The sequence below is a fragment of the Bufo bufo genome, chromosome 6, assembly GCF_905171765.1.
Source record: "Bufo bufo chromosome 6, aBufBuf1.1, whole genome shotgun sequence".
Classification (NCBI taxonomy): Eukaryota; Metazoa; Chordata; class Amphibia; order Anura; family Bufonidae; genus Bufo; species Bufo bufo.
Window position 1 is genome coordinate 60,516,117 of NC_053394.1, and position 27,610 is coordinate 60,543,726.

General features: G+C 44.8%; 1 protein-coding gene across 1 annotated transcript in view; it reads right to left on the reverse strand.

The window, feature by feature from the left end:
• Positions 1-27,610, reverse strand: part of DNTT (DNA nucleotidylexotransferase) — a 599,288-nt gene that overhangs the window by 541,951 nt on the left and 29,727 nt on the right. The window contains exon 2 of the mRNA XM_040438269.1: positions 11,000-11,174. Within this exon, the coding sequence (XP_040294203.1) occupies positions 11,000-11,174 (175 nt within the window). The remainder of the gene's footprint in view (positions 1-10,999; positions 11,175-27,610) is intronic.

Below are 27,610 nucleotides of genomic sequence, written 5' to 3' on the forward strand. Positions count from 1 at the left end.
AAAGGCGGCGCTGGGCACGAAGGGCGGCGGGTGCGGCTGGCACCTTGCATCCATTAACATCCCCTTGGGCACCTTATTTGTTTGACTGACAGGGTAGTAATAGCTGTTTTTTAGCTAAATAAGCCCACAGATGACATTTATAAGCCCACATTAGGAATCGTGAAGACGCCCTGAACATCAGCATATGTTTAGCTGTCAGGGGTAAAACCTGGTGACAGAATCCCTTTAATATAAGGGAGGAAAGGGTTGGTTGTGGAGTGGATGTTGAACTGTTACTGTATGCAACTATGAAGAATGCCCCTATAATATACTGTATATATTATGTTATGTTTATTGCATTATGCCTCCCTATACTGTATGTACTGTGCCTTTAAGCTAGTATGAGATGCCAGCAAGATAATGTGCCTTGTTTCACTATTGCACTGAAGTAGATGAAATTTCCTATGTGCATATGCAATGAGCAGGACCGTGGTACGGTTAGGCGGATGCCAAAATTATGCAGTGGGTCCGGATATGGATATAGAAGTCTTTTATTTTTGTTCGTGACGCCAATTGCAGCGTGCGCAGGGTACAGTCTCAGGGCCCTTTAAGGTGTTGCAACTCACGTACCAGGTGAGGAATGCCAGAGTGGTATAATGTCTCTGTGTAGTAGTAGGTATAGTGTCAACGTGCCTCCTACCTTGGTACGGCTGGACTCCTGGATCCTGGCTCACTTGCAATAAATGAGTGTGTTGCTAGTAGGAGTAATTGAGGTACTTGGTAGTAATGAATGAGATCCAGACTTGGAATATAATTCAACTTGTCTTTACTGGAGGCAGCATTAATCCACACGAGATACAGCAATAGTCTTGGGTCCCAGCAGGTATTGGCAATGTATGGCAGGGATTACTATCTCTTCTGCTTCTATCATGTGCCTGGAGCTCTCTTGCAGGATTAGTCGTCTGCTTATGGCTCTGTAATATGTGGCAGGAATCTGTATCTTCTGCTCTGTCTATCTTCTGCTGTGTATGGGACTGACTAGCTGAGGAGGAATTTGGCTTCTCCTGGTCTCTGGACGGTACTCACAGTTAGCTTACAGGGTGTGGTTCTTCCTGGAGTTCTGGAGGTTGCTGCTTGCTTGTCACCAGCTGAGGCTGAAGGCTCAGACTGGGAATGAAGATCTTTGGTCTCAGCCGAGACACGATCCTGGGTTGGGATCCCTAGAACTGGGAGCTCCTACCAGCACAGCCTTCCCCTAGCGGGGGTGGCTGGCACACTAACTGAGCTTCCTTCCCTCCCCATGAGGCAGGACATGGGCGAGCCCACTCTGCTCAAAGAGGGGGGAGCTAAACTGGAATGTACTATTGCAGTCTAGATATGCTAAACTGAACTAAGGCCCTGCTGACACATTGCTGCCACCTGCTGGTGTACATGGAAATTACAGAAAAGTATGATTTACAAGGCTTTCAATGCACATTAGTGAGGATGTGATGTTAAATTACACAGGATGAGAATGCAGATATGTAGTGTCCCACTAGGTAGGGGTGGGCACTACACAAGGGTCATGTGTTACTCCTACTCCTAAGGAACAGTGATGTTATATTTAACCATGCATTTTACTGTATTTTCTGTGTGTTTTTGTATGCAATGTTTCCCCTGTGTCATGCATAGCAGGCCTATGAGGGTGTAGTTAGGCATCCTAGACACTAGAGGGAGATAGAGAGCCCCTAGTATAAATGTTCAGGCCCAGACAGGGAGGGGTCAGAAGTCTGTAGTCAGGAGTCTGTGGAGACAGAAGTGAGAGGGCATCTTAGCCAGAGATATGCTGAGGGCCTCCTCCTGACATGCAGCTAGATAGTCCACGCTTCTAGTTGCTACCAGGAGGCTAGTGAAGAACTCTAGCCTTCTGTTGATAAAGTGAGCCACAGTTAGCTCAGAAGATTACCCCAAGAGAAGAGGGAGAAACCTGGGAGAAACCTGCAGACACCGGCATATAAAGCAAGGACAGTACAACCAGCTCAGATAATTAAGCTGATGGGCAGAGGTACTATAAAATAGAAGCAAGGGTCAATACGGGAGGAATATTATTTTACCAAGGATTAAAGCCAGCATTTAGGCATCCGGGCCTTGGGATACAGCCAGACAGAATAGCTGTGGAGATAGTGCAGCCTGGTCTGTGAAGCATTAATTGTATACCCTTCAAGTATCTTGCAAGATTATACCTGCCATTATTGAAAGTAAGCCTGCTTGTGGAATATATGATAAAAGGGACTGCATCATTACCAACTGTATGTACAAAGTTTGGACTGTTTTAAGTAAAGCAACGTTTGGTTCATCATACCATCTGTGTACGTCAATTACTGCTCCTATAAATCGGTGTGCCACCGTTACAGGCACTGGCGTCACGATCCTAAAAGGGACCTTGCCCCAGGCACTCAAAATACCTGTAACATCCAGGGCACCTCATCCACCATCAGGCCTGGTCCCTACATACAGAGTGTGCCCCAGAGGAACTTTGTGTCAGCCTCTCCTTCACTGCCGCATGCCTTCCCAGGGTCCTCCAATACAGGGAGTAACCCTCGATTGCCCATAACAGTGACATCACAATCGCAATACCCTGTAGGTCTGGCGTGCTGCAGATACACTTAACAGGTTGTAGCGGGGTAAAAGAGTTTCGTAACATAACTCTGGGATGTTACACATAGGCCTTGAACAAAGTTGTATATTGGTGGGAAAGTTTGCAGTCAGCCTGAGACGGTGAGTAACCTCTTTGGGGGCAGGATGTGAGGGGCACTGAAGATGAGCTCCACTGGAGACAGTGAGAAATGCACTGTTAAAATTGGGCTCCACTGTTACAAAAGTATCTAGTGTGGTATGTTTTGGCACATTGGTGGCAGTGAAAGAGATAACTGCCTGGATTGCTGGGCTGAGTCATGGGGTCAGCATGAGGGCCACATGGCTGGCAGCCTCTACTAGCTACAATACATGCTCCCCAGAGAGGATGAACAGGAATGCTGGGAAGCATTATGGCAGACTCAGGAGATACCAGAGATGCCTGACATGAGAGAAAGCTGAACCTGACAGACACTACTATTCCTGCATGCAGCTAGTTATAAGTAGAGGTGTGCAACCTCAAAGCTTAGATAGGAAAACTTTTGACCACCACAGAGGAGTTTAGACATAAGCATAGGGGTAGAAAAGAGCTGCCTAGCTAATGTATCCTGGAAACAAACTTTGCCTGGGAAAGAGCCTGGGCATATGATAAAGACTAGACATCCCCTGAAATGCCTACGAGAGGCAAGTCTGTTGCTTGTAATACTATTAGCCATACTGTGTGTGTGGCAAGGAAAAAAAATACCACGGTCTGTAGGAGACTGTACAGATTGTATATAATGTGGAGAGGTAGTTGTGGTGATAACTGTAAGGACAACCATCTAAATTGCTGCCATTCAGAAGAGAACTGAACCAGAGTGCTGACCCCCAGGGAGCAGTGCACAATGCAACTCAGGGTAGGTGTCAGTGAAGGTTCTGTATTGGAAAGCCATAGGACAGTTGCACACAAGAACAGAATAAAATAAAATAAATGAAAATAAACATGCAGCCGCTATGGGACCAAGCTTGGATTAGCCCCACTGCCGAACTAGTCAATGAAACTTGCACATGGATTCAGGTTCACCAACATTAGCGTAGGGGAAGAGAACTAAATACTAGTGTATACCCCAACATTCTTTTCTGCAAGGGATGGGAATTGATCCCTTTTTACCCTCAGAAGGGCCCAATGATTATGTTATATATACAATGGCCCATTACTTCTATATGAAATAGGGTTCAAATTGACAGAAAGCAGGGCTGCACAAGCAGATAGGAGCCACACAGGCAGAGACAACAGAAGTAGGCGGGGCCAGAAGTACTGTAGTGCAGAGCAAAATACTGCCCCATCAGAACAAAGTACCACAATGCAACGCAAACAAAATACTGCCGCCTATGGTACAATATAAAACTGTCGAATTCAGGAGACCACCTACAGCTGCTGGCCAGGTGCTTAAGTGCTTGATGCTCCTACATTAATTAATGCTGAGATCATTAGATCTTTATGTACCTGGCTGGTATCCATGAGTTGAGCTGGTGGGACCCCTGGGCATTGGCCCACCAGGAAATTTCCTTGTAGGGTCTATGGCCAATCGGCCCCTGACACCCACTTCTACATGCGAGTAATTTAGGATACTCTATTGATCATAAGACAGTAGTAGTATTTGTTTTATTATTTCACGTAACATATTTGCATAATATCTTGCATATAAATATTGCATTAAATTTTCAAACCAAACTGGTAAAAAAAAATAAAGTTATGTTCAAAACTTTCTTAAGGCATGTGCCAACCCTGCATGGGACTACTGACCTTATTACCATATTAATAAGACCGGCTGTTGTAGGGAAATGAAGATCCACTGTTAATTTGCATTGCATATGATGCTATCCAGTGTTTCTGGCACAATGGTCCTCCGAGTATTGAAAGTTTACAAACTTCAAAAAGAACAGACAAGACACGGTAAATCCAAAGACAGCAAGGCCAGAGGGTGATGCTTAAAGTCCCAGAAAGATCTTTGCACGTTCTTTTGACAATGTTCGGCGTATTTGCCTGAATTTCTACACAATTGCTCATCGACATATTAAGGTGAATTCAGATTACAGTTTTGTTCTCCATTTGCATGAATGTATTTAAATTATTTTCTCCTCAGCGGGTCCTACACAAGTGTGAAACGCAGCTTCATGTAGCTAAGAAATAAAACACATTTCAAGGCTCACAATTGTTCTAAGCCTGAAAGCGATGGCTCCATATGGTGTGTTCTTTCTCTTTTACCGACTGTAAAAAACCTTTTGTTTGCAAATATTCCATTGGAGAAGTAGAGCACAAAGGTTTCGCCAGTATAGCAGTAATAGGAGCATGATATCAAAGGGAGGAGAAGAATAGAAAGAAGAACAAGGGCTAAAATATAAAACAAGAAAACACCGGTATATATTTCATTCAGTTACGGTATGTCTTCTGCCAGCTTTTAGTTACACCGGATGTTTTACAGTCTACCATGACTGGTTTTACCTGTAGGCACAGTAGACCTCTGCCTATATGGGACCTGTGGGAAGAGCAGCTGCTGAAGGGAACATTTATGTATGAATACAGTCAATGGGCAACAGTATGTTAGCAGTCATATAGCACTCAAATAAGTAAATGTATTATCTGAAATTCTTGGAAGGTTGGATGATATTCAGTACTGTGTAACATCTCAGGAGCCTGTAAGGAACCAGGAGGCTGGTTCTTTAGCCTCCCCCATCAGGTAGACCAGCTCTCCATGTCTGGTTTAGTAGATAATTATATTCTTCATGACATGTTGTGGCGTTTCTCTGGTATTCCTCCTGTATATGTTTGAAAAAACAGACTTTTCTCCTTGCTGGTAGGTAGTCTACTGGTAGTCTACACAGCCTGGAACTATAATCACTAATTGGACTGTACAAAACAGTCTGTACAGTAACACTTGGAGGACATGTGAGTCTGTACTAGACGATCTCTAGGACGTGTCACGTTTCAGGTCATGCAAGAACAAAGTGAACAAAATAATAGTAATGTCTATAACATGCTTGTAATTAAAGATGTTATAACGTTTCTATGAAAGCAGTAACACCATGGTTTTATATTGCTGTCAGGACCTCTGACGATCGATCAGCTGTATGTCAAGGCCACTTCGCTCCGTTAGTGCTTAAGACTCCTCCCAGGCCAGTGACGTCACTGTACATCGGTCACATGGCCTAGGCGTAGCTCAGTTCGATAGTGATAGGGGCTGAGATGTGATACCAAGCATAACGACTATCAAATGAACAGTGCTGCACTTGGTAACCTGTGAGGAGACCACAACAGTCACCAGAGCTCTGGTGAGTGCCACAGAGCCCTCAAACAGCTGATCGATGGGGGTGACGATCTCATATTAATGGCCTATCATAACAAAATCCTGAAAAACCTCTTTAATGGCCAGGATTTATCGACCATGCTTTATAGCAGTGACCAGACCTTAAAGGGGTTTTCCAAAACTTCTGATTGAGGGCCTGGCTCTGATGTGTTAAACCTTTAACTCCAGACAACATTGTGTGTGTTTCGTATAGTTCTGTTGTGCACTGTGCTTGTCCATTTAGATAGTCCTTGTGCATTATAGGAGGGGGGTAGGGGGGTTACAGTAATACCTCTTTCACACTGTGTCATGACTGAAGAAGACAGGGAGACACACTCACACAGTGAGCCCTAACTGGAACCTAACCTGCTATCCCTGCCAACTTGCAGAACAAACCCTAAGCAGGGAATCCACAACTGGTCGACCATCCCTATGCTGGTAAGTGCAGAGAGCCAAAGCAAGCACCCATGGTAAAAACTGCAGGGACCTGTTCACACAACTGGAACCCAAAACAGACAAGCTTACAGAGAAGGGTCGTACAGAAGTAGGTCAAATCAGGGAGGTCAATACAGTACCAAATAACAGAAAGGAGGGTGGTCACACATAGCCAAGGTCAAAACTGGACAGGAAACAGGGTACAAAATTGCAGAGAGAGAGGTCCAAGTCAAGCCGAAGTCAAATCCAAATGGCAACAATCCAAAAACTCACAGGAGCACAGCAAGGGAAAACCTATAACTGGCAAGGGTTTATTGCCAGCAGGTGGTTTAAATAGAGCACCAAGTGCCTGGATCAGAACCTGATAGGTCCATTAGACTAAAACAAGGAGTCCTGAGATAGTCAGGCTGAGCAGTAACTCTTCCTGCACCACAAACATACACGGGTGATACAAATAACTACTAATCTCCACTAGTCAGCATGTGCACTCGCATCCCCAGAGGGTGTGTCTTAAGCAAAGCATCACCAGGGGGCATGGCTTAATCAGGCAATAAGAGGGTGTGGCCTAAGTGACACCTCGCTAAGGTGCGTGGCCTAGGTGGCACATTACCAGCAGGGCATGGCTGGGCAGCGCGTCTTACACAGTGAGCAGTCCCCGAGCCCCAGACTGCGGCGCAGGTAAGTTGGTGACGCACGGTCAGTATTTGGTCAGTATGTTTGCATCAGTATTTGTGTAAGCCAAAACCAGAAGTGGGTCCAAAACACAGAAGAGGCACTAATATTTCTATTATACCTTTTCTCTGTAGGTTCACTCCTGATTTTGGCTGACAAATACTAACCAAATACTGATTGTGTGAAACAGGCCTAAGGCTATGTTTATACATTTAGGATTCTGACATCTGTTTACATGCCCCCCCCCCCCAAAAAAAAAATCTGCAAGGAAAAACAAACACTTTAAATTCCACAGTATGTGCATTAAGACCCCGGATTCTGCACACAAAACATGTATAGATTAGTTCCATTGAATTACATTGCGGCTAACTTGCATGTGGATCTGCTGAGTGATCCTCACAAATATCTGAGATTCAAACTTCTGCTGCTCGTATTTAGCAAAACCTATGACAGATGTACTCAGTGTCGGACTGGGGTACTTAGGGCCCACCAGTGTAACTCATTCTGGGGGCCCACCTTAGGGCTCCTGCACACTAACTTTTTTTCATGTCTGTACCGTTCACTTCACTTCAATGGGGCCGCAAAAAAAAAAAAAAAGACTGCGTGTGCACTCCGTGTCTGTTTGTCCGCATGGCCGTTCTGCAAAATGATAGAACATGTCCTATTATTGCCGGCATTACAGTCAAGGATAGGACTGTTCTATTAGAGGCCGGCTGTTCTGTTCCGCAGAATGTGGAATGCACATACCCTGAATCCATGTTTTGCAGAACAGCAATTTGCAGACTGCAAAACATCCAGTTATACAGTGATAACAGAAATATTAAAGATGAAGTATGATGGCAGACATTCACAGCAAAATGCACAAACATACATGTGGCAGAATTTACACATATATGGATATCTGCACTTAAGTCAGTCATAAACAACCCACATGCCAATCACTCATTGGACACATGTGGCACACAAGAAACTTATACATGGCTCACATGCCACTGATGCATATGTCACATGCTACACATACACCACTGATACATAGATCATATATAGCACACACCAATCACACATAGGAAACAAGCAATGCACACACCAAGACATTTATGCCTAACCCTGTTAAAGGGGTTGTCTGGGTTTAGAGCTAAACCCAGACATATTTTCACCCATGCAGCCCCCCTGACGTTAGCAGTGGAGCATATAATGCTCCGATGCACTACCTTGCCCTGCTCTAGATCGCGCAGGGCAAGGGCTCTTTTGTTTGCAATAAGTTAACACACTGCCGGGCGGAAGCTTCCGCCCAGCAGTGTGTTTGGTGACGTCACCGGTGTGTTTGGTGACGTCACCGGCGATTTAGCGCAGGGCAAAGGACAGCATCGGAGCATGAACTACTCTGATGCTCAAGTCAGGGGGGCTGCCTGGGTGAAAATGGAGGTATGTCCGGGTTCAGCTCTGAACCCGGACAACCCCTTTAAGTGTAGCACGTAAAGGGGTTGTCTCACTTCAGCAATTGGCATTTATTATGTAGACAAAGTTAATACAAGGCACTTACTAATGTATTGTGATTGTCCATATTGACTCTTTTCCTTCACATTATACACAGCATTTATCCATGCAATCCAGCAGCGGTGGCCGTGCTTGCACACTATAGGTAAAGGTGTTGGCCTATGAGCATGTCAAGCCTTTCCCTATAGTGTGTAAGCACGGTCACCACTGCTGGATTACACGGTGGTAATAACCACGGATACGTGCTATGTATAATGTGATGGAAAGGAGGCAATATGGACAATCACAATACATTAGTAAGTGCCTTGTATTAACTGCATGATAAATGCCATTTACTGAAGTGAGACAAACCCTTTAACCCCTTTAAACATAAATGTCTGGCATGAAATTTACCAAATTTTAACCTCCTCATATTGTACATAATCTACATTATAATTAAAAGGGTTGTCCTACCGTAATGACCTATTGCCTATCTACAGGATAGGTGATAAATATCAGATTGCTGGGGTCTGACTGCTGGAACATCCACTGATCATAAAAAAAAGGGGTCCTGAGACATTCAATTACATTACCACCAATCTATGTACACAAGGGTCTTAAGACAACGTTCCCTTGATCATGGGGGTCCCAGCAGTCAGACTCCCATCAATCAGACACTTATCACCAGTGATGGCCAGTTCGCAGTGTTCGCCGACGAATACATGCGATCTGCCATCTTTATTCCCAAGTCTGGCGATGCAGAGGAAAGGACTTGGGAATAAAGATGACAGATCGCATGTGTTCGTCGGCGAACACTGCGAACTGGCCATCACTGCTTATCACCTGTCGTGTCATAGCTGTTGGACCTTTTCACATTCCCTATCCTTAAAGGTTTTCTTTGGGTGTAAAAAATAAAAATAAAAAAATAAAAAATCTGGCCCAAAATATGTATCAAACCAAAATAGAAATGCTCGCCTGTTAAAGGATCTGTGTCCACTTTTCTAGTTATCCTCTATCCACAGGATCGGGGATAACTAAGTGATATGTGGGGGTCTGAACGCTGTAGCCCCCACTGATCCCCCTTCTTGATTGAGTGGCAGGTTGAGCATAAGCCCTGCCTCTCCATCCATTCTCTATGGGGTCACTGGAGATGGCAGAGTACGGCGCTGGCTATTTCCAGTGGTCCTAAAGAGAATAAATAGAGCAGCAGGGCATATGTGTGGCCTGCCACACCATCAAAAAGGGGGATCAGTGGGTGTCGCAGAATCGAACCCCACTAATCATATAGTTATGCCCTATGGTGTGGAGAGGATAACTGGACAACCCCTTTAAATCCTCCACCACTCCACCAGTATCTCTTTACATGGCAGCAGTGATGCCTGTAAATACGGAATATCATCACTGCCGCCATGCAAGCCATACATGTTAATACTGGAGAATGTGACGCACTGTGCAGAATTTTTCTGTCATAAATCCAACCCCCTTTGCAGGTCATAACCTTTAACAAAGCCCCAGCAAAGGTGCTAGAGGAGCAACGTAAGCAAAGGGCACAAACAGAGGGTCATAACTGAAATAGAGGCATTAGGGTCACCTGAGGCAGGGTAATAGTGGGGATCCTGGAGCAGAGGTAACTGGAGAAGAGGCAATATTAGCGGTGCATTTAAAGTGGAGGCATCTGGAGCATTTATGGGGTTGCCTGAGGCAGGGTAATAGTGGTGATCCTGGAGCAGAGGTATTAGGGGGGCAACTGGAGAAGAGGCAATATTAGGGGTGCATTTAGAGTGGGGGCATTGGGGGGCATCTGGAGCTGTGGCACTAATGGGGGTGCACCTAAAGCAGAGGCATTGGGGGGACCTAGGGCAGAGTCCCCCCAATGTCACTCTGAACTCTGCAGAGAGCAGCACACATACACAGATCTGAGTCTACCTTAACGAATCCCCTATTTCCCCCTTACAGTCTCCTAGAGCTCACTACTGTCACACACCTGAGAAATCAGCCCAGCACCGCAAATTAGTCCTTCTCTCCAGCAACCACAGTATTCTGACAGCAGGGAGGGCAGGATGATGGCCAGACATGTTCTCTCCTACCTCTCTGCCAGCAGCTGGGAAGTTTAGAAGATGCTGCGGGGCCTCCTATATAATTTACACCAGTAGGTGGCTGCAACACTGTGCGATACTGCCACCTAGTGGCTACAATAATCTCTCCTGAGAAACAAGAGAAATAATTACTCCTCCGCAGGAGACTGGGGGCCTACAGAGGAATCCCCCGCCTCCCCAGTGGGCCAGTCCGAGCCTGGATGTACTTATGGGAAATCCACATCATGTTAACATGGCTTAACAGAAAAATTCATTCATCTAGATTTACAGCATGGATACTACACTCGTCATCTCTAGGTAACTTTACAAATGCGCAAAATGTGAAAACTGATATAAAAAGGAGAAAAGAAATATGATAGAAATGTCACTGATACTGGGGACATCTATGGTAATGAGCTTTACCTGCAGCCGATGCCTGCATTCAATATTTATGGGGTATCCAGCTCCCATGCACTCTGTGAACCAAGAGATATCCAGAATCTGGTATGGATTTGCTTTAGTCAGTTTTGTAGTTTGCAACCACTCCAGCACATCATCCCCAGAGTTGTTCTCAGCCACAATATGAGTCACTGAATCTCTGAAAGACATATATTAAAGAGATGTTAATAAAAAAAAATATTGACCACAACAAATCTGCAACCCTCCAAACAACCCTAATATGCACCCAGCTATGCCAACAAAGCCATGCCTATTTTCTCAGGTCAGTGTCTCTTAACATCCAGGCCATTCTGAGACTGTTTTTTTCGTCGCATATTGTACTTCATGACACTGGTAAAATTAAGTAAAAAAAAATAATATTTTTATTTATAAAAGAATACCAAATTTACCAAAAATTTGTAAAAAAAATTGCAAATTTCCAAGTTTCAATTTCTCTACTTCTAAAACACATAGTAATACCTCCAAAAATAGTTATTACTTTACATTCCCTATATGTCTACTTCATGTTTGGATCATTTTGGGAATGATATTCTATTTTTTGGGGAAGTTACAAGGCTTAGAAGTTTAGAAGCAAATCTTGAAATTTTTCAGAAATTTTCAAAAACCCAGTTTTTAGGGACCAGTTCAGGTCTGAAGTCACTTTGCGAGGTTACATAATAGAAACCACCCAAAAATGACCCCATTCTATAAACTACACCCCTCAAGGTATTCAAAACTGATTTTACAAATGTCATTAACCCTTTAGGTGTTCCACAAGAATTAATGGAAAATAGAGATACAATTTCAAAATTTCACCTTTTTGGCAGAATTTTCCATTTTAATAATTTTTTTCCAGTTACAAAGCAAGGGTTAACAGCCAAACCAAACTCAGTATTTATGGCCCTGATTCTGTAGTTTACAGAAACACCCCATATGTGGTCGTAAACCGCTGTATGGGCACACGGCAGAGTGCAGAAGGAAAGGAATGCCATATGGTTTTTGGAAAGCAGGTTTTGCTGGACATTTTTTTTTGACACCATGTCCCATTTGAAGCCCCCCTGATACACCCCTAGAGTAGAAACTCCATAAAAGTGACCCCATCTAAGAAACTACACCCTTCAAGTTATTCAAAACTGATTTTACAAACGTCGTTAACCCTTTAGGTGTTCCACAAGAATTAATGGAAAATAGAGATACAATTTCAAAATTTCACTTTTTTGGCAGATTTTCCATTTTAATAATTTTTTTCCAGTTACAAAGCAAGGGTTAACAGCCAAACCAAACTCAATATTTATGTCCCTGATTCTGTAGTTTACAGAAACACCCCACATGTGGTCATAAACCGCTATACGGGCACACGGCAGGGCGCAGAAGGAAAGGAATGCCATACGGTTTTTGGAAGGCAGGTTTTGCTGGACCTTTTATTTTGACACCATGTCCCATTTGAAGCCCCCCTGATGCACCCCTAGAGTAGAAACTCCCAAAAAGTGACCCCATTTTAGAAACTACGGGATAGGGTGGCAGTATTGCTAGTACTAGTTTAGGGTACATATGATTTTTGCTTGCTCTATATTAAACTTTTTGTGAGGCAAGGTAACAAGAAATAGCTGTTTTGGCACCGTTTTTATTTTTTATTATTTACAACATTCGTCTGACAGGTTAGATCATGTGATAATTTTATAGACCAGGTTGTCACGGACGCTGCGATACCTATGTATATGTATACTTTTTTTATTTATGTAAGTTTTACACAATGATTTCATTTTTTAAGCAAAAAAAAATCATGTTTTAGTATTTCCATAGTCTGAGAGCCATAATTTTTTAAGTTTTTTGGGCGATTATGAGATGTCGGTTTTATTGCCACTATTTTGGGGTGCATGTGACTTTTTGATCGCTTGCTATTACACTTTTTGTGATGTAAGGTGACAAAAAATGGTTTATTTAGCACAGTTTTTATTTTTTATTTTTTACGGTGTTCATCTCAGGGGTTAGGTCATGTGATATTTTTATTGAGCCGGTCGATACGGACGCGGCGATACCTAATATGTATACTTTTTTTTTATTTATGTAAGTTTTACACAATAATATCATTTTTGAAACAAAAGAAAATGGGCGATTATATTAGGTAGTGTCTCATTTTTTTGCGGGCTGAGATGATGGTTTGATTGGCACTATTTTGGGTTGCATATGACTTTTTGATCACTTGCTATTACACTTTTTGTGATGTAAGGTGACAAAAAATGGTTTATTTAGCAGTTTTTATTTTTTATTTTTTACGGTGTTCATCTCAGGGGTTAGGTCATGTGATATTTTTATAGAGTCGGTCGATACGGACGCGGCGATACATAAATAAAAAAAAAAGTATACATATTAGGTATCGCCGCGTCCGTATCGACCGGCTCTATAAAAATATCACATGACCTAACCCCTGAGATGAACACCGTAAAAAATAAAAAATAAAAACTGTGCTAAATAAACAATTTTTTTTGTCACCTTACATCACAAAAGGTACAACAGCAAGCAATCAAAAAGGCGTTTGCCCACCAAAATAGTACCAATCTAACCGTCACCTCATCCCGCAAAAAATGAGCCCCTACCTGAGACAATCTCCCAAAAAATAAAAAAAAATATGACTCAGAATATAGAGACACTAAAACATCAATTGTTTTGTTTTAAAAATGATATTGTGTAAAACTTACATAAATAAAAAAAAGTATACATACTAGGTAAGTTTTACACAATAATATCATTTTTAAAACAAAAAAAATGATGTTTTCGTGTCTCCATATTCTGAGCCATAGTTATTTTTTTTTTTTGGGAGATTGTCTCAGGTAGGGGCTCATTTTTTGCGGGATGAGGTGACGTTAGATTGGTACTATTTTGGTGGGCAAACGCCTTTTTGATCGCTTGCTGTTGTACTTTTTGTGATGTAAGGTGCCCAAAAATGGTTTATTTAGCATAGTTTTTATTTTGTATTTTTAACGGTGTTCATCTGAGGGGTTAGGTCATGTGATATGTTTATATAGCCGGTCAATACGGACACGGCGATACCTAATATGTATACTTTTTTTTTTTTTCTTATTTTTTACAATTTTTTTAAAACTTTATTTGGGGAAAATTAAGTTTTTGTTTATTTTTACTTGAAACTTTTGATTTTTTTTGGGGAAAACTTTATTTCACTTTATTTTTTGTCCCACTTTGGGACTTGAACTTTTGGGGGTCTAATCCCCTTTACAATGCATTCCAATACTTCTGTATTGGAATGCATTGGCTGTATGAGTAGGGATGAGCGAACCCGAACTGTATAGTTCGGGTTCGTACCGAATTTTGGGGTGTCCGTGACACGGACCCGAACCCGAACATTTTCGTAAAAGTCTGGGTTCGGGTTCGGTGTTCGGCGCTTTCTTGGCGCTTTTTGAAAGGCTGCAAAGCATCATAGCATCGACAAGCATCATACTACTTGCCCCAAGAGGCCATCACAGCCTTGCCTACTATTGGCATGGCTGTGATTGGCCAGTGCAGCATGTGACCCAGCCTCTATATAAGCTTGGGTCACGTAGCGCTGCACGTCACTCTGCTGATTCAAGCATAGGGAGAGGTTGCTGCTGCGACGTTAGGGCGAGATTAGGCAGATTAACTCCTCCAAAAGACTTCATTCTGTGATCGATCTGCAGCTGTGGATCATTGAACTGCTTCTATTCAATTGCTCATTGTTTTTAGGCTGCCCAGAGCGTTTTTCAGTCACTTTTTTCTGGGGTGATCGGCGGCCATTTAGTGGCTTGTGGTGCGCCAGCACAAGCTACCACCAAGTGCATTTAACCATCAATAGTGTGGTTATTTTTTGCTATATCCTACATCAGGGTCAAGCTTTCATCAAGTGCATTTAACCATCAATAGTGTGGTTATTTTTTGGCCATATACTACATCAGGTGCAGGCTGAGCCTGTGTCACCCAAGTGCATTTAACCATCAATAGTGTAGTTATTTTTTGGCCATATACTACATCAGGGGCAAGTTGAGCCTGTCACCCAGCGCCTAAAAAATAGGCCTGACATTTATATTCCTCCAAATCAGTACTGTTTTAGCTGTTCCAGTTATTTTTAGTGACCGTAAAAGCACAGTTTTTGTTCTGGGTTGAAAAACAATTCCCAAATTAGCCATTCTCAAAATTAGTAGTTTCTGCTATATCAGGCCTACTTTAAATCTATCCCTAAAAGGGTATATTAGATTCAAGGTGCTGATAGGGTCATTCTGAAAAACTTAACACACACGCTACAGTGCAGATACAAGTCTAATTCTGTGATTAAACGTATACCTGTCACACAGCGCCTAAAAAATAGGCCTCACATTTGTATTCAGCTAAATCTGTCATTACTGGTGTGCCTGTATTAGTGTAATACGGTACCTAAATAGATAGCCAGACAGTGTTAGGTGTCTGTAAAAAAAGGCCTGAATTTTAATTCAATACATTGGCCCGAATAATATTTTCTTATTGTGGTGAATGGTAACAATGAGGAAAACATCTAGTAAGGGACGCAGACGCGGACGTGGACATGGTCGTGGTGGTGTTAGTGGACCCTCTGGTGCTGGGAGAGGACGTGGCCGTTCTGCCACAGCCACACGTCCTAGTGTACCAACTACCTCAGGTCCCAGTAGCCGCCAGAATTTACAGGGATATTTGGTGGGGCCCAATGCCGTTCTAAGGATGGTAAGGCCTGAGCAGGTACAGGCATTAGTCAATTGGGTGGCCGACAGTGCATCCAGCACGTTCACATTATCTCCCACCCAGTCTTCTGCAGAAAGCGCACAGATGGCGCATGAAAACCAAGCCCATCAGTCTGTCACCTCACCCCCATGCATATCAGGGAAACTGTCTGAGCCTCAAGTTATGCAGCAGTCTCTTATGCTGTTTGAAGACTCTGCTGCCAGGGTTTCCCAAGGGCATCCACCTAGCCCTTCCCCAGGGGTGGAAGAGATAGAATGCACTAACGCACAACCACTTATGTTTCCTGATGATGAGGACATGGGAATATCACCTCAGCACGTCTCTGATGATGACGAAACACAGGTGCCAACTGCTGCGTCTTTCTGCAGTGTGCAGACTGAACAGGAGGTCAGGGATCAAGACTGGGTGGAAGACGATGCAGGGGACGATGAGGTCCTAGACCCCACATGGAATGAAGGTCGTGCCACTGAATTTCACAGTTCGGAGGAAGAGGCAGTGGTGAGACCGAGCCAACAGCGTAGCAAAAGACAAAGAGGGAGCAGTGGGCAAAATCAGAACACCCGCCGCCAAGAGACTCCGCCTGCTACTGACCGCCGCCATCTGGGACCGAGCACCCCAAAGGCAGCTTCAAGGAGTTCCCTGGCATGGCACTTCTTCAAACAATGTGCTGACGACAAGACCCGAGTGGTTTGCACGCTGTGCCATCAGAGCCTGAAGCGAGGCATTAACGTTCTGAACCTTAGCACAACCTGCATGACCAGGCACCTGCATGCAAAGCATGAACTGCAGTGGAGTAAACACCTTAAAAACAAGGAAGTCACTCAGGCTCCCCCTGCTACCTCTTCTGCTGCTGCCGCCTCGGCCTCTTCTGCTGCTGCCGCCGCCTCGGCCTCTTCCTCCGCCTCTGGAGGGACGTTGGCACTTGCCGCCCAGCAAACATGGGATGTACCACCAACACCACCACCTGCGTCACCAAGCATCTCAACCATGTCACACGGCAGCGTTCAGCTCTCCATCTCACAAACATTTGAGAGAAAGCGTAAATTCCCACCTAGCCACCCTCGATCCCTGGCCCTCAATGCCAGCATTTCTAAACTACTGGCCTATGAAATGCTGTCATTTAGGCTGGTGGAGACAGACTGCTTCAAACAGCTCATGTCGCTTGCTGTCCCACAGTATGTTGTTCCCAGCCGCCACTACTTCTCCAAGAGAGCCGTGCCTTCCCTGCACAAACAAGTGTCCGATAAAATCAAGTGTGCACTGCGCAACGCCATCTGTGGCAAGGTCCATCTAACCACAGATACGTGGACCAGTAAGCCCGGCCAGGGACGCTATATCTCCCTAACTGCACACTGGGTAAATGTAGTGGCGGCTGGGCCCCAAGTGGAGAGCTGTTTGGCGCACGTCCTTCCGCCGCCAAGGATCGCAGGGCAACATTCTTTGCCTCCTGTCTCCTCCTCCTCCTACTCAGCTTCCTCCTCCTCTTCTTCCACCTGCTCATCCAGTCAGTCACACACCTTCACCACTAACTTCAGCACAGCCCGGGGTAAACGTCAGTAGGCCGTTCTGAAACTCATATGTTTGGGGGACAGGCCCCACACCGCACAGGAGTTGTGGCGGGGTATAGAACAACAGACCGACGAGTGGTTGCTGCCGGTGAGCCTCAAGCCCGGCCTGGTGGTGTGCGATAATGGGCGAAATCTCGTTGCAGCTCTGGGACTAGCTGATTTGACGCACATCCCTTGCCTGGCTTATGTGCTGAATTTGGTGGTGCAGAAGTTCATTTGCAACTACCCCGACATGTCAGAGCTGCTGCATAAAGTGCGGGCCGTCTGTTCGCGCTTCCGGCGTTCACACCCTGCCGCTGCTCGCCTGTCTGCGCTACAGCGCAACTTCGGCCTTCCCGCTCACCGCCTCATATGCGACGTGCCCACCAGGTGGAACTCCACCTTGCACATGCTGGACAGACTGTGCGAGCAGCAGCAGGCCATAGTGGAGTTTCAGCTGCAGCACGCACGGGTCAGTCGCACTGCGGATCAGCCCCACTTCACCACCAATGACTGGGCCTCCATGCGAGACCTGTGTGCCCTGTTGCGCTGTTTCGAGTACTCCACCAACATGGCCAGTGGCGATGACGCCGTTATCAGCGTTACAATACCACTTCTATGTCTCCTTGAGAAAACACTTAGGGCGATGATGGAATAGGAGGTGGCCCAGGAGGAGCAGGAGGAAGAGGGGTAATTTTTAGCACTTTCAGGCCAGTCTCTTCGAAGTGACTCAGAGGGAGGTTTTTTGCAACAGCAGAGGCCAGGTACAAATGTGGCCAGATAGGGCCCACTACTGGAGGACGAGGAGGATGAGGATGAGGAGGAGGTGGAGGAGGATGAGGATGAAGCAGGTTCACAGCGGGCTGGCACCCAACGCAGCTCGGGCCCATCACTGGTGCGTGGCTGGGGGGAAACACAGGATGATGACGATACGCCTCCCACAGAGGACAGCTTGTCCTTACCTCTGGGCAGCCTGGCACACATGAGCGACTACATGCTGCAGTGCCTGCGCAACGACAGCAAAGTTGCCCACATTTTAACGTGTGCGGACTACTGGGTTGCCACCCTGCTGGATCCACGGTACAAAGACAATGTGCCCACCTTACCTCATGCACTGGAGCGTGATAGTAAGATGCGCGAGTACAAGCGCACGTTGGTAGACGCGCTACTGAGAGCATTCCCAAATGTCACAAGGGAACAAGTGGAAGCCCAAGGTGAAGGCAGAGGAGGAGCAAGAGGTCGCCAACGCAGCTGTGTCACGGCCAGCTCCTCTGAAGGCAGGGTTAGCATGGCAGAGATGTGGAAAAGTTTTGTCACCACGCCACAGCTAACTGCACCACCACCTGATACGGAACGTGTTAGCAGGAGGCAACATTTCAATAAGATGGTGGAACAGTACCTGTGCACACCCCTCCACGTACTGACTGATGGTTCGGCCCCATTCAACTTCTGGGTCTCCAAATTGTCCACGTGGCCAGAGCTAGCCTTTTATGCCTTGGAGGTGCTGGCCTGCCCGGCGGCCAGTGTTTTGTCTGAACGTGTATTCAGCACGGCAGGGGGCGTCATTACAGACAAACGCAGCCGCCTGTCTACAGCCAATGTGGACAAGCTGACGTTCATAAAAATGAACCAGGCATGGATCCCACAGGACCTGTCCATCCCTTGTGCAGATTAGACATTAACTACCTCCCCTTAACAATATATTATTGTACTCCAGGGCAGTTCCTCATTCAATCCTATTTTTATTTTCATTTTACCATTATATTGCGGGGCAACCCAAAGTTGAATGAACCTCTCCTCTGTCTGGGTGCCGGGGCCTAAATATGTGACAGTGGCCTGTTCCAGTGGTGGGTGACGTGAAGCCTGATTCTCTGCTATAACATGAAGACTGATTCTGTGCTTACATGAAGCCAGATTCTCTGTTACGGGACCTCTCTCCTTTGCCTGGGTGCCGGGGCCTAAATATGTGACAGTGGCCTGTTCCAATGGTGGGTGACGTGAAGCCTGATTCTCTGCTATAACATGAAGACTGATTCTGTGCTGACATGAAGCCAGATTCTCTGTTACGGGACCTCTCTCCTCTGCCTGGGTGCCGGGGCCTAAATATGTGACAGTGGCCTGTTCCAGTGGTGGGTGACGTGAAGCCTAATTCTCTGCTATGACATGAAGACTGATTCTGTGCTGACATGAAGCCAGATTCTCTGTTACGGGACCTCTCTCCTCTGTCTGGGTGCCGGGGCCTAAATATGTGACAGTGGCCTGTTCCAGTGGTGGGTGACGTGAAGCCTAAATCTCTGCTATAACATGAAGACTGATTCTGTGCTGACATGAAGCCAGATTCTCTGTTACGGGACCTCTCTCCTCTGCCTGGGTGCCTGGGCCTAAATATGTGACAGTGGCCTGTTCCAGTGGTGGGTGACGTGAAGCCTGATTCTCTGCTATGACATGAAGACTGATTCTGTGCTGACATGAAGCCAGATTCTCTGTTACGGGACCTCTCTCCTCTGCCTGGGTGCCGGGGCCTAAATATGTGACAGTGGCCTGTTCCAGTGGTGGGTGACAAGAAGCCTGATTCTCTGCTATGACATGAAGACTGATTCTGTGCTGACATGAAGCCAGATTCTCTGTTACGGGACCTCTCTCCTCTGCCTGGGTGCCGGGGCCTAAATATGTGACAGTGGCCTGTTCCAGTGGTGGGTGACGTGAAGCCTGATTCTCTGCTATAACATGAAGACTGATTGTGTGCTGACATGAAGCCAGATTCTCTGTTACGGGACCTCTCTCCTCTGTCTGGGTGCCGGGGCCTAAATATGTGACAGTGGCCTGTTCCAGTGGTGGGTGACGTGAAGCCTGATTCTCTGCTATGACATGAAGACTGATTCTGTGCTGACATGAAGCCAGATTCTCTGCTATGGCATGAAGAGACTGATTCTCTGCTGATGCGAAGCCAGATTCTCTGCTATGGGACCTCTGTCCAATTGATATTGGTTAATTTTAATTTTTTTTATTTTTATTTTAATTCATTTCCCTATCCACATTTGTTTGCAGGGGATTTACCTACATGTTGCTGCCTTTTGCAGCCCTCTAGCTCTTTCCTGGGCTGTTTTACAGCCTTTTTAGTGCCAAAAAGTTCGGGTCCCCATTGACTTCAATGGGGTTCGGGTTCGGGACGAAGTTCGGGTCGGGTTCGGATCCCGAACCCGAACATTTCCGGGAAGTTCGGCGAACTTCTCGAACCCGAACATCCAGGTGTTCGCTCAACAATATGTATGAGTAATACTGTGTGTATTACTCATACAGCTTCCGGCCTGTGAGATCCAGGGGGCTGGATCTCACAAGCACGTCACAGGAAGGCAGCGGCGATGCCTCAGGAAGGCATCGCGCTGCCTTCCATGCCATCGGGTTTCCCCTACAGTCGCATGGGGACTCGATGGCACCGCCGCCCGCCGGATAAGGTAAAACCGCAAACCGCAGGTCTGAATTGACCTGCGGTTTGCGGCGATCGCCGATGCGGGGGGGTCACATGACCCCCCCGGCGTTGTGACAGGATGCCCTCTGAATGATTTCAGCGGACATCCTGTTGCGTTTAACCCCCGCCGCGCCGCAATGCCGTTTTAAAGTTAGGACGTACCGGTACGTCCTGAGTCCTTAAGGACTCGGCAAACATGGCGTACCGGTACGTCCTAAGTCCCTAAGGGGTTAAAGGGCATCTGTCAGCAGATTTGTACCTATGAAAATGGCTGACCTGTGCGCTTGGCAGTTGAAGGCATCAATCTTTGTCCAATGTTCATATGTGTCTGCATTTCCCGCGAAAAATTATGCTTTAATATATATGCAAATGAGCCTCTAGGAGCAACAGGGGAGTTAAGTTACACCTAGAGGCTCAGCTCTCTCTACAACTGCCGCGTCCCTCTGCACTTTCACAGGACCAGGTGTAACGTTGTTTTCACATAGTAGAGAATTGCAGCACACAGTCTCTTTTATCTGCAGTTAATAATGTTTTATTGGTATTACATCACATAAAGTTCATGATCCAGTTATAGCATAGGATATTTAAAGTGATCACATTCAATAGATATAGCGACCGAACATTTCGGCCCTTGAAGGCCTTCTTCTGCGGTCTATTATCATGATGTGGCTGCCTGTCAGGAATGGCACTGGATCACGTTGTTTTTACTGCCTGGCCCTGTCAAAAGTCCCGAGAGCATGGTAGTTGTAGAGCGAGCAATGCCCCTGAGAGAGAAGAGAGCCTAGAATGCAAATATGTGTTTCTCAACAATATATATGCATTGTTTAAGTGGTACTTTTTCTCATTATGGAGAGCTCATATGCAGTATTGCAGGCCAGATGGTGCCCCTACTATGCCAAGTACATTTGCGCAGTATTATAGGCCAGGCAATGCGCCTGTTACTCTGAGTATGTGTGCACAGTATTGTAGACCTGGCGATGCACCTACTGGTTTCTGGGAAAGATATTTAATTTAGACATGATAATTTGCATATACTTTACCCAGAAATCATGAGGCACATTGTCTAGCCTACAATAGTCTTCACTTATATCAACTTGTCTCCATAATATAAATAGTACCCACCTAGAGGTTTCCCCTGAGGTCTGCAACTAGAAAAGCTGTTCTCATGTGCTTTTTGCTGATTAAGGGATTTTGTCCTGAAATAACTAGTTGAAGATGTGAGGCTGGCTTAGCTATTTTCTAGCTTTGCTCCATAGGCCTGTTTGAAAGGCAGGGAAGCATTACTGCCAGTCTGCTGTGTTCTGCTTACCTACTTGCTGTGCAGTAGCAAGTATAATTATAGCTCCTTCCTGTTCACCTGAGGAAACATCATGAGTATAGCAAACAAACAACACCTTCGTCAACTTAATTTCCCTATTTTGGATCAACTTAAGACAAAGACACCTCCAAAGCAACTTTCAACTGAAAGGGAGAGAAAGCTTATACCTCTCTTAATGAAACATGCACACTAGTTTTTTTTTCTAGAACAAAAGAACTAGAATGTCTCAAGAAAGACTTATCTTACTTGACCTTGTGTGGTACTCTTAAGGTGATCTTTATCATTAGAGAGACAGAGAAATAAGTATGAGTATTGTATGCCAGGCGACAATACCCTTGGTTTCTAGGAAAAGTATATGCAAATCACATATCTTAGTTCAGCAGGCATGAGAAACAATTAGCATTCTTTGCTGTTTTGGAAGAAAAGCTAATTTGAATATCTTTCACAGAAAGTTAAGTTATGCAAATTAGCTTGCCTGACAAAAAAAAGAAAAGAGGGCATATCCTATCTAATGCCAGAAGAATTAAGATATGCGATATTCTCTTCCCAGAAACCAAGAGTAGTGTTGCCAGGCATACAATACTCATGCATGTTTTTTTGGTCTCCCTAATGATAAAGAGCACCCCAAAGAGAACCCCACAAGGCACGTCAACCATGCATAAGTTTCTCTTGAGGAATTTTGGTTCTCTTGTTCTTCTATAGTGAGAACTAGCTTGAATTTTTTTGAGAGAGATATAAGTTTTTGGGGATGTTGAGATTCTCTTGTCTCGCTTTCAGTTGAATGTTACTTTGTTACTTTGGAGGTTTCTCTGGTTCATATGATGTTAAATCAAAATGGTGAAAAAAAATTGCTAAAGATGTTGTCTGTTTTTCCTATACAGTTGATGTATGGTCAAGTGAACAGTAGAGAACTATAATTATACCTACTTGCTGCTGTGTAACAGCACAAATTAATTACTTTAACACATCAAATGGGCAGTGATGCTTTCCTGTCTTTTAAACATGCTTAACCACCTCAGCCCCCAGTGCTTAAACACCCTGAAAGACCAGGCCACTTTTTACACTTCTGACCTACACTACTTTCACCGTTTATTGCTCGGTCATGCAACTTACCACCCAAATGAATTTTACCTCCTTTTCTTCTCACTAATAGAGCTTTCATTTGGTGGTATTTCATTGCTGCTGACATTTTTACTTTTTTTGTTATTAATCGAAATTTAACGATTTTTTTGCAAAAAAATGACATTTTTCACTTTCAGTTGTAAAATTTTGCAAAAAAAACGAGATCCATATAGAAATTTTGCTATAAATTTATAGTTCTACATGTCTTTGATAAAAAAAAAATGTTTGGGTAAAAAAAAAATGGTTTGGGTAAAAGTTATAGCGTTTACAAACTATGGTACAAAAATGTGAATTTCCGCTTTTTGAAGCAGCTCTGACTTTCTGAGCACCTGTCATGTTTCCTGAGGTTCTACAATGCCCAGACAGTACAAACACCCCACAAATGACCCCATTTCGGAAAGTACACACCCTAAGGTATTCGCTGATGGGCATAGTGAGTTCATAGAACTTTTTATTTTTTGTCACAAGTTAGCGGAAAATGATGATTTTTTTTTTTTTTCTTACAAAGTCTCATATTCCACTAACTTGTGACAAAAAATAAAAACTTCTATGAACTCACTATGCCCATCACGAAATACCTTGGGGTCTCTTCTTTCCAAAATGGGGTCACTTGTGGGGTAGTTATACTGCCCTGGCATTTTAGGGGCCCAAATGTGTGGTAAGGAGTTTGAAATCAAATTCTGTAAAAAATGACCTGTGAAATCCGAAAGGTGCTCTTTGGAATATGGGCCCCTTTTCCCACCTAGGCTGCAAAAAAGTGTCACACATCTGGTATCTCCGTACTCAGGAGAAGGTGGGGAATGTGTTTTGGGGTGTCATTTTACATATACCCATGCTGGGTGAGATAAATATCTTGGTCAAATGCCAACTTTGTATAAAAAAATGGGAAAAGTTGTCTTTTGCCAAGATATTTCTCTCACCCAGCATGGGTATATGTAAAATGACACCCCAAAACACATTCCCCACCTTCTCCTGAGTACGGCAATACCAGATGTGTGACACTTTTTTGCAGCCTAGGTGGGCAAAGGGGCCCATATTCCAAAGAGCACCTTTCGGATTTCACAGGTCATTTTTTACAGAATTTGATTTCAAACTCCTTACCACACATTTGGGCCCCTAGAATGCCAGGGCAGTATAACTACCCCACAAGTGACCCCATTTTGGAAAGAAGACACCCCAAGGTATTCCGTGAGGGGCATGGCAAGTTCCTAGAATTTTTTATTTTTTGTCACAAGTTAGTGGAAAATGATGATTTTTTTATTTTTTTTTTTTTCATACAAAGTCTCATATTCCACTAACTTGTGACAAAAAATAAAAACTTCCATGAACTCACTATGCCCATCAGCGAATACCTTGGGGTCTCTTCTTTCCAAAATGGGGTCACTTGGGGGGTAGTTATACTGCCCTGGCATTCTAGGGGCCCAAATGTGTGGTAAGGAGTTTGAAATCAAATTCTGTAAAAAATGACCTGTGAAATCCGAAAGGTGCTCTTTGGAATATGGGCCCCTTTGCCCACCTAGGCTGCAAAAAAGTGTCACACATCTGGTATCTCCGTACTCAGGAGAAGGTGGGGAATGTGTTTTGGGGTGTCATTTTACATATACCCATGCTGGGTGAGATAAATATCTTGGTCAAATGCCAACTTTGTATAAAAAAATGGGAAAAGTTGTCTTTTGCCAAGATATTTCTCTCACCCAGCATGGGTATATGTAAAATGACACCCCAAAACACATTCCCCACCTTCTCCTGAGTACGGAGATACCAGATGTGTGACACTTTTTTGCAGCCTAGGTGGGCAAAGGGGCCCATATTCCAAAGAGCACCTTTCGGATTTCACAGGTCATTTTTTACAGAATTTGATTTCAAACTCCTTACCACACATTTGGGCCCCTAGAATGCCAGGGCAGTATAACTACCCCACAAGTGACCCCATTTTGGAAAGAAGAGACCCCAAAGTATTCGCTGATGGGCATAGTGAGTTCATGGAAGTTTTTATTTTTTGTCACAAGTTAGTGGAATATGAGACTTTGTATGAAAAAAAAAAAAAAAAATCAGCATTTTCCACTAACTTGTGACAAAAAATAAAAAATTCTAGGAACTCGCCATGCCCCTCACGGAATACCTTGGGGTGTCTTCTTTCCAAAATGGGGTCACTTGTGGGGTAGTTATACTGCCCTGGCATTTTCCAGGGGCCCTAATGTGTGGTAAGTAGGTAAATGACCTGTGAAATCCTAAAGGTGCTCTTTGGAATGTGGGCCCCTTTGCCCACCTAGGCTGCAAAAAAGTGTCACACATGTGGTATCGCCGTATTCAGGAGAAGTTGGGGAATGTGTTTTGGGGTGTCATTTTACATATACCCTTGCTGGGTGAGAGAAATATCTTGGCAAAAGACAACTTTTCCCATTTTTTTATACAAAGTTGGCATTTGACCAAGATATTTCTCTCACCCAGCATGGGTATATGTAAAATGACACCCCAAAACACATTCCCCACCTTCTCCTGAGTACGGCGATACCAGATGTGTGACACTTTTTTGCAGCCTAGATGCGCAAAGGGGCCCAAATTCCTTTTAGGAGGGCATTTTTAGACATTTGGATACCAGACTTCTTCTCACGCTTTGGGGCCCCTAGAATGCCAGGGCAGTATAAATACCCCACATGTGACCCCATTTTGGAAAGAAGACACCCCAAGGTATTCAATGAGGGGCATGGCGAGTTCATAGAAATTTTTTTTTTTGGGCACAAGTTAGCGGAAATTGATATTTTTAATTTTTTTCTCACAAAGTCTCCCGTTCCGCTAACTTGGGACAAAAATTTCAATCTTTCATGGACTCAATATGCCCCTCACGGAATACCTGGGGGTGTCTTCTTTCCGAAATGGGGTCACATGTGGGGTATTTATACTGCCCTGGCATTCTAGGGGCCCTAAAGCGTGAGAAGAAGTCTGGAATATAAATGTCTAAAAAATTTTACGCATTTGGTTTCCGTGAGGGGTATGGGGAGTTCATGTGAGATTTTATTTTTTGACACAAGTTAGTGGAATATGAGACTTTGTAAGAAAAAAAAAAAAAATTCCGCTAACTTGGGCCAAAAAAATGTCTGAATGGAGCCTTACAGAGGGGTGATCAATGACAGGGGGGTGATCAATGACAGGGGGGTGATCAATGACAGGGGGGTGATCAGGGAGTCTATATGGGGTGATAACCACAGTCATTGATCACGCCCGTGTAAGGCTTCATTCAGACGTCCGTATGCGTTTTGCGGATCCGATCCATCTATCAGTGGATCCGTAAAAATCATGCGGACGTCTGAATGGAGCTTTACAGGGGGGTAATCCATGACAGGGGGGTAATCAATGACAGGGGGGTGATCAGGGAGTCTATATGGGGTGATCACCACAGTCATTGATCACGCCCCTGTAAGGCTTCATTCAGACGTCCGGATGCGTTTTGCGGATCCGATCCATCTATCAGTGCATCCGTAAAAATCATGCGGACATCTGAATGGAGCTTTACAGGGGGGTAATCAATGACAGGGGGGGTGATCAGGGAGTCTATATGGGGTGATCACCACAGTCATTGATCACGCCCCTGTAAGGCTTCATTCAGACGTCCGGATGCGTTTTGCGGATCCGATCCATCTATCAGTGGATCCGTAAAAATCATGCGGACGTCTGAATGGAGCTTTACAGGGGGGTAATCAATGACAGGGGGGTAATCAATGACAGGGGGGTGATCAGGGAGTCTATATGGGGTGATCACCACAGTCATTGATCACGCCCCTGTAAGGCTTCATTCAGACGTCCGGATGCGTTTTGCGGATCCGATCCATCTATCAGTGCATCCGTAAAAATCATGCGGACATCTGAATGGAGCTTTACAGGGGGTTGATCAATGACAGGGGGGTGATCACCACAGTCATTGATCATGCCCCTGTAAGGCTTCATTCAGACGTCCGGATGCGTTTTGCGGATCGGATCCATCTATCAGTGCATCCGTAAAAATCATGCGGACATCTGAATGGAGCTTTACAGGGGGGTAATCAATGACAGGGGGGTGATCACCACAGTCATTGATCATGCCCCTGTAAGGCTTTATTCAGACGTCCGGATGCGTTTTGCGGATCGGATCCATCTATCAGTGCATCCGTAAAAATCATGCGGACATCTGAATGGAGCTTTACAGGGGGGTAATCAATGACAGGGGGGTGATCACCACAGTCATTGATCATGCCCCTGTAAGGCTTCATTCAGACGTCCGGATGCGTTTTGCGGATCGGATCCATCTATCAGTGCATCCGTAAAAATCATGCGGACATCTGAATGGAGCTTTACAGGGGGGTGATCAATGACAGGGGGGTAATCAATGACAGGGGGGTGATCAGGGAGTCTATATGGGGTGATAACCACAGTCATTG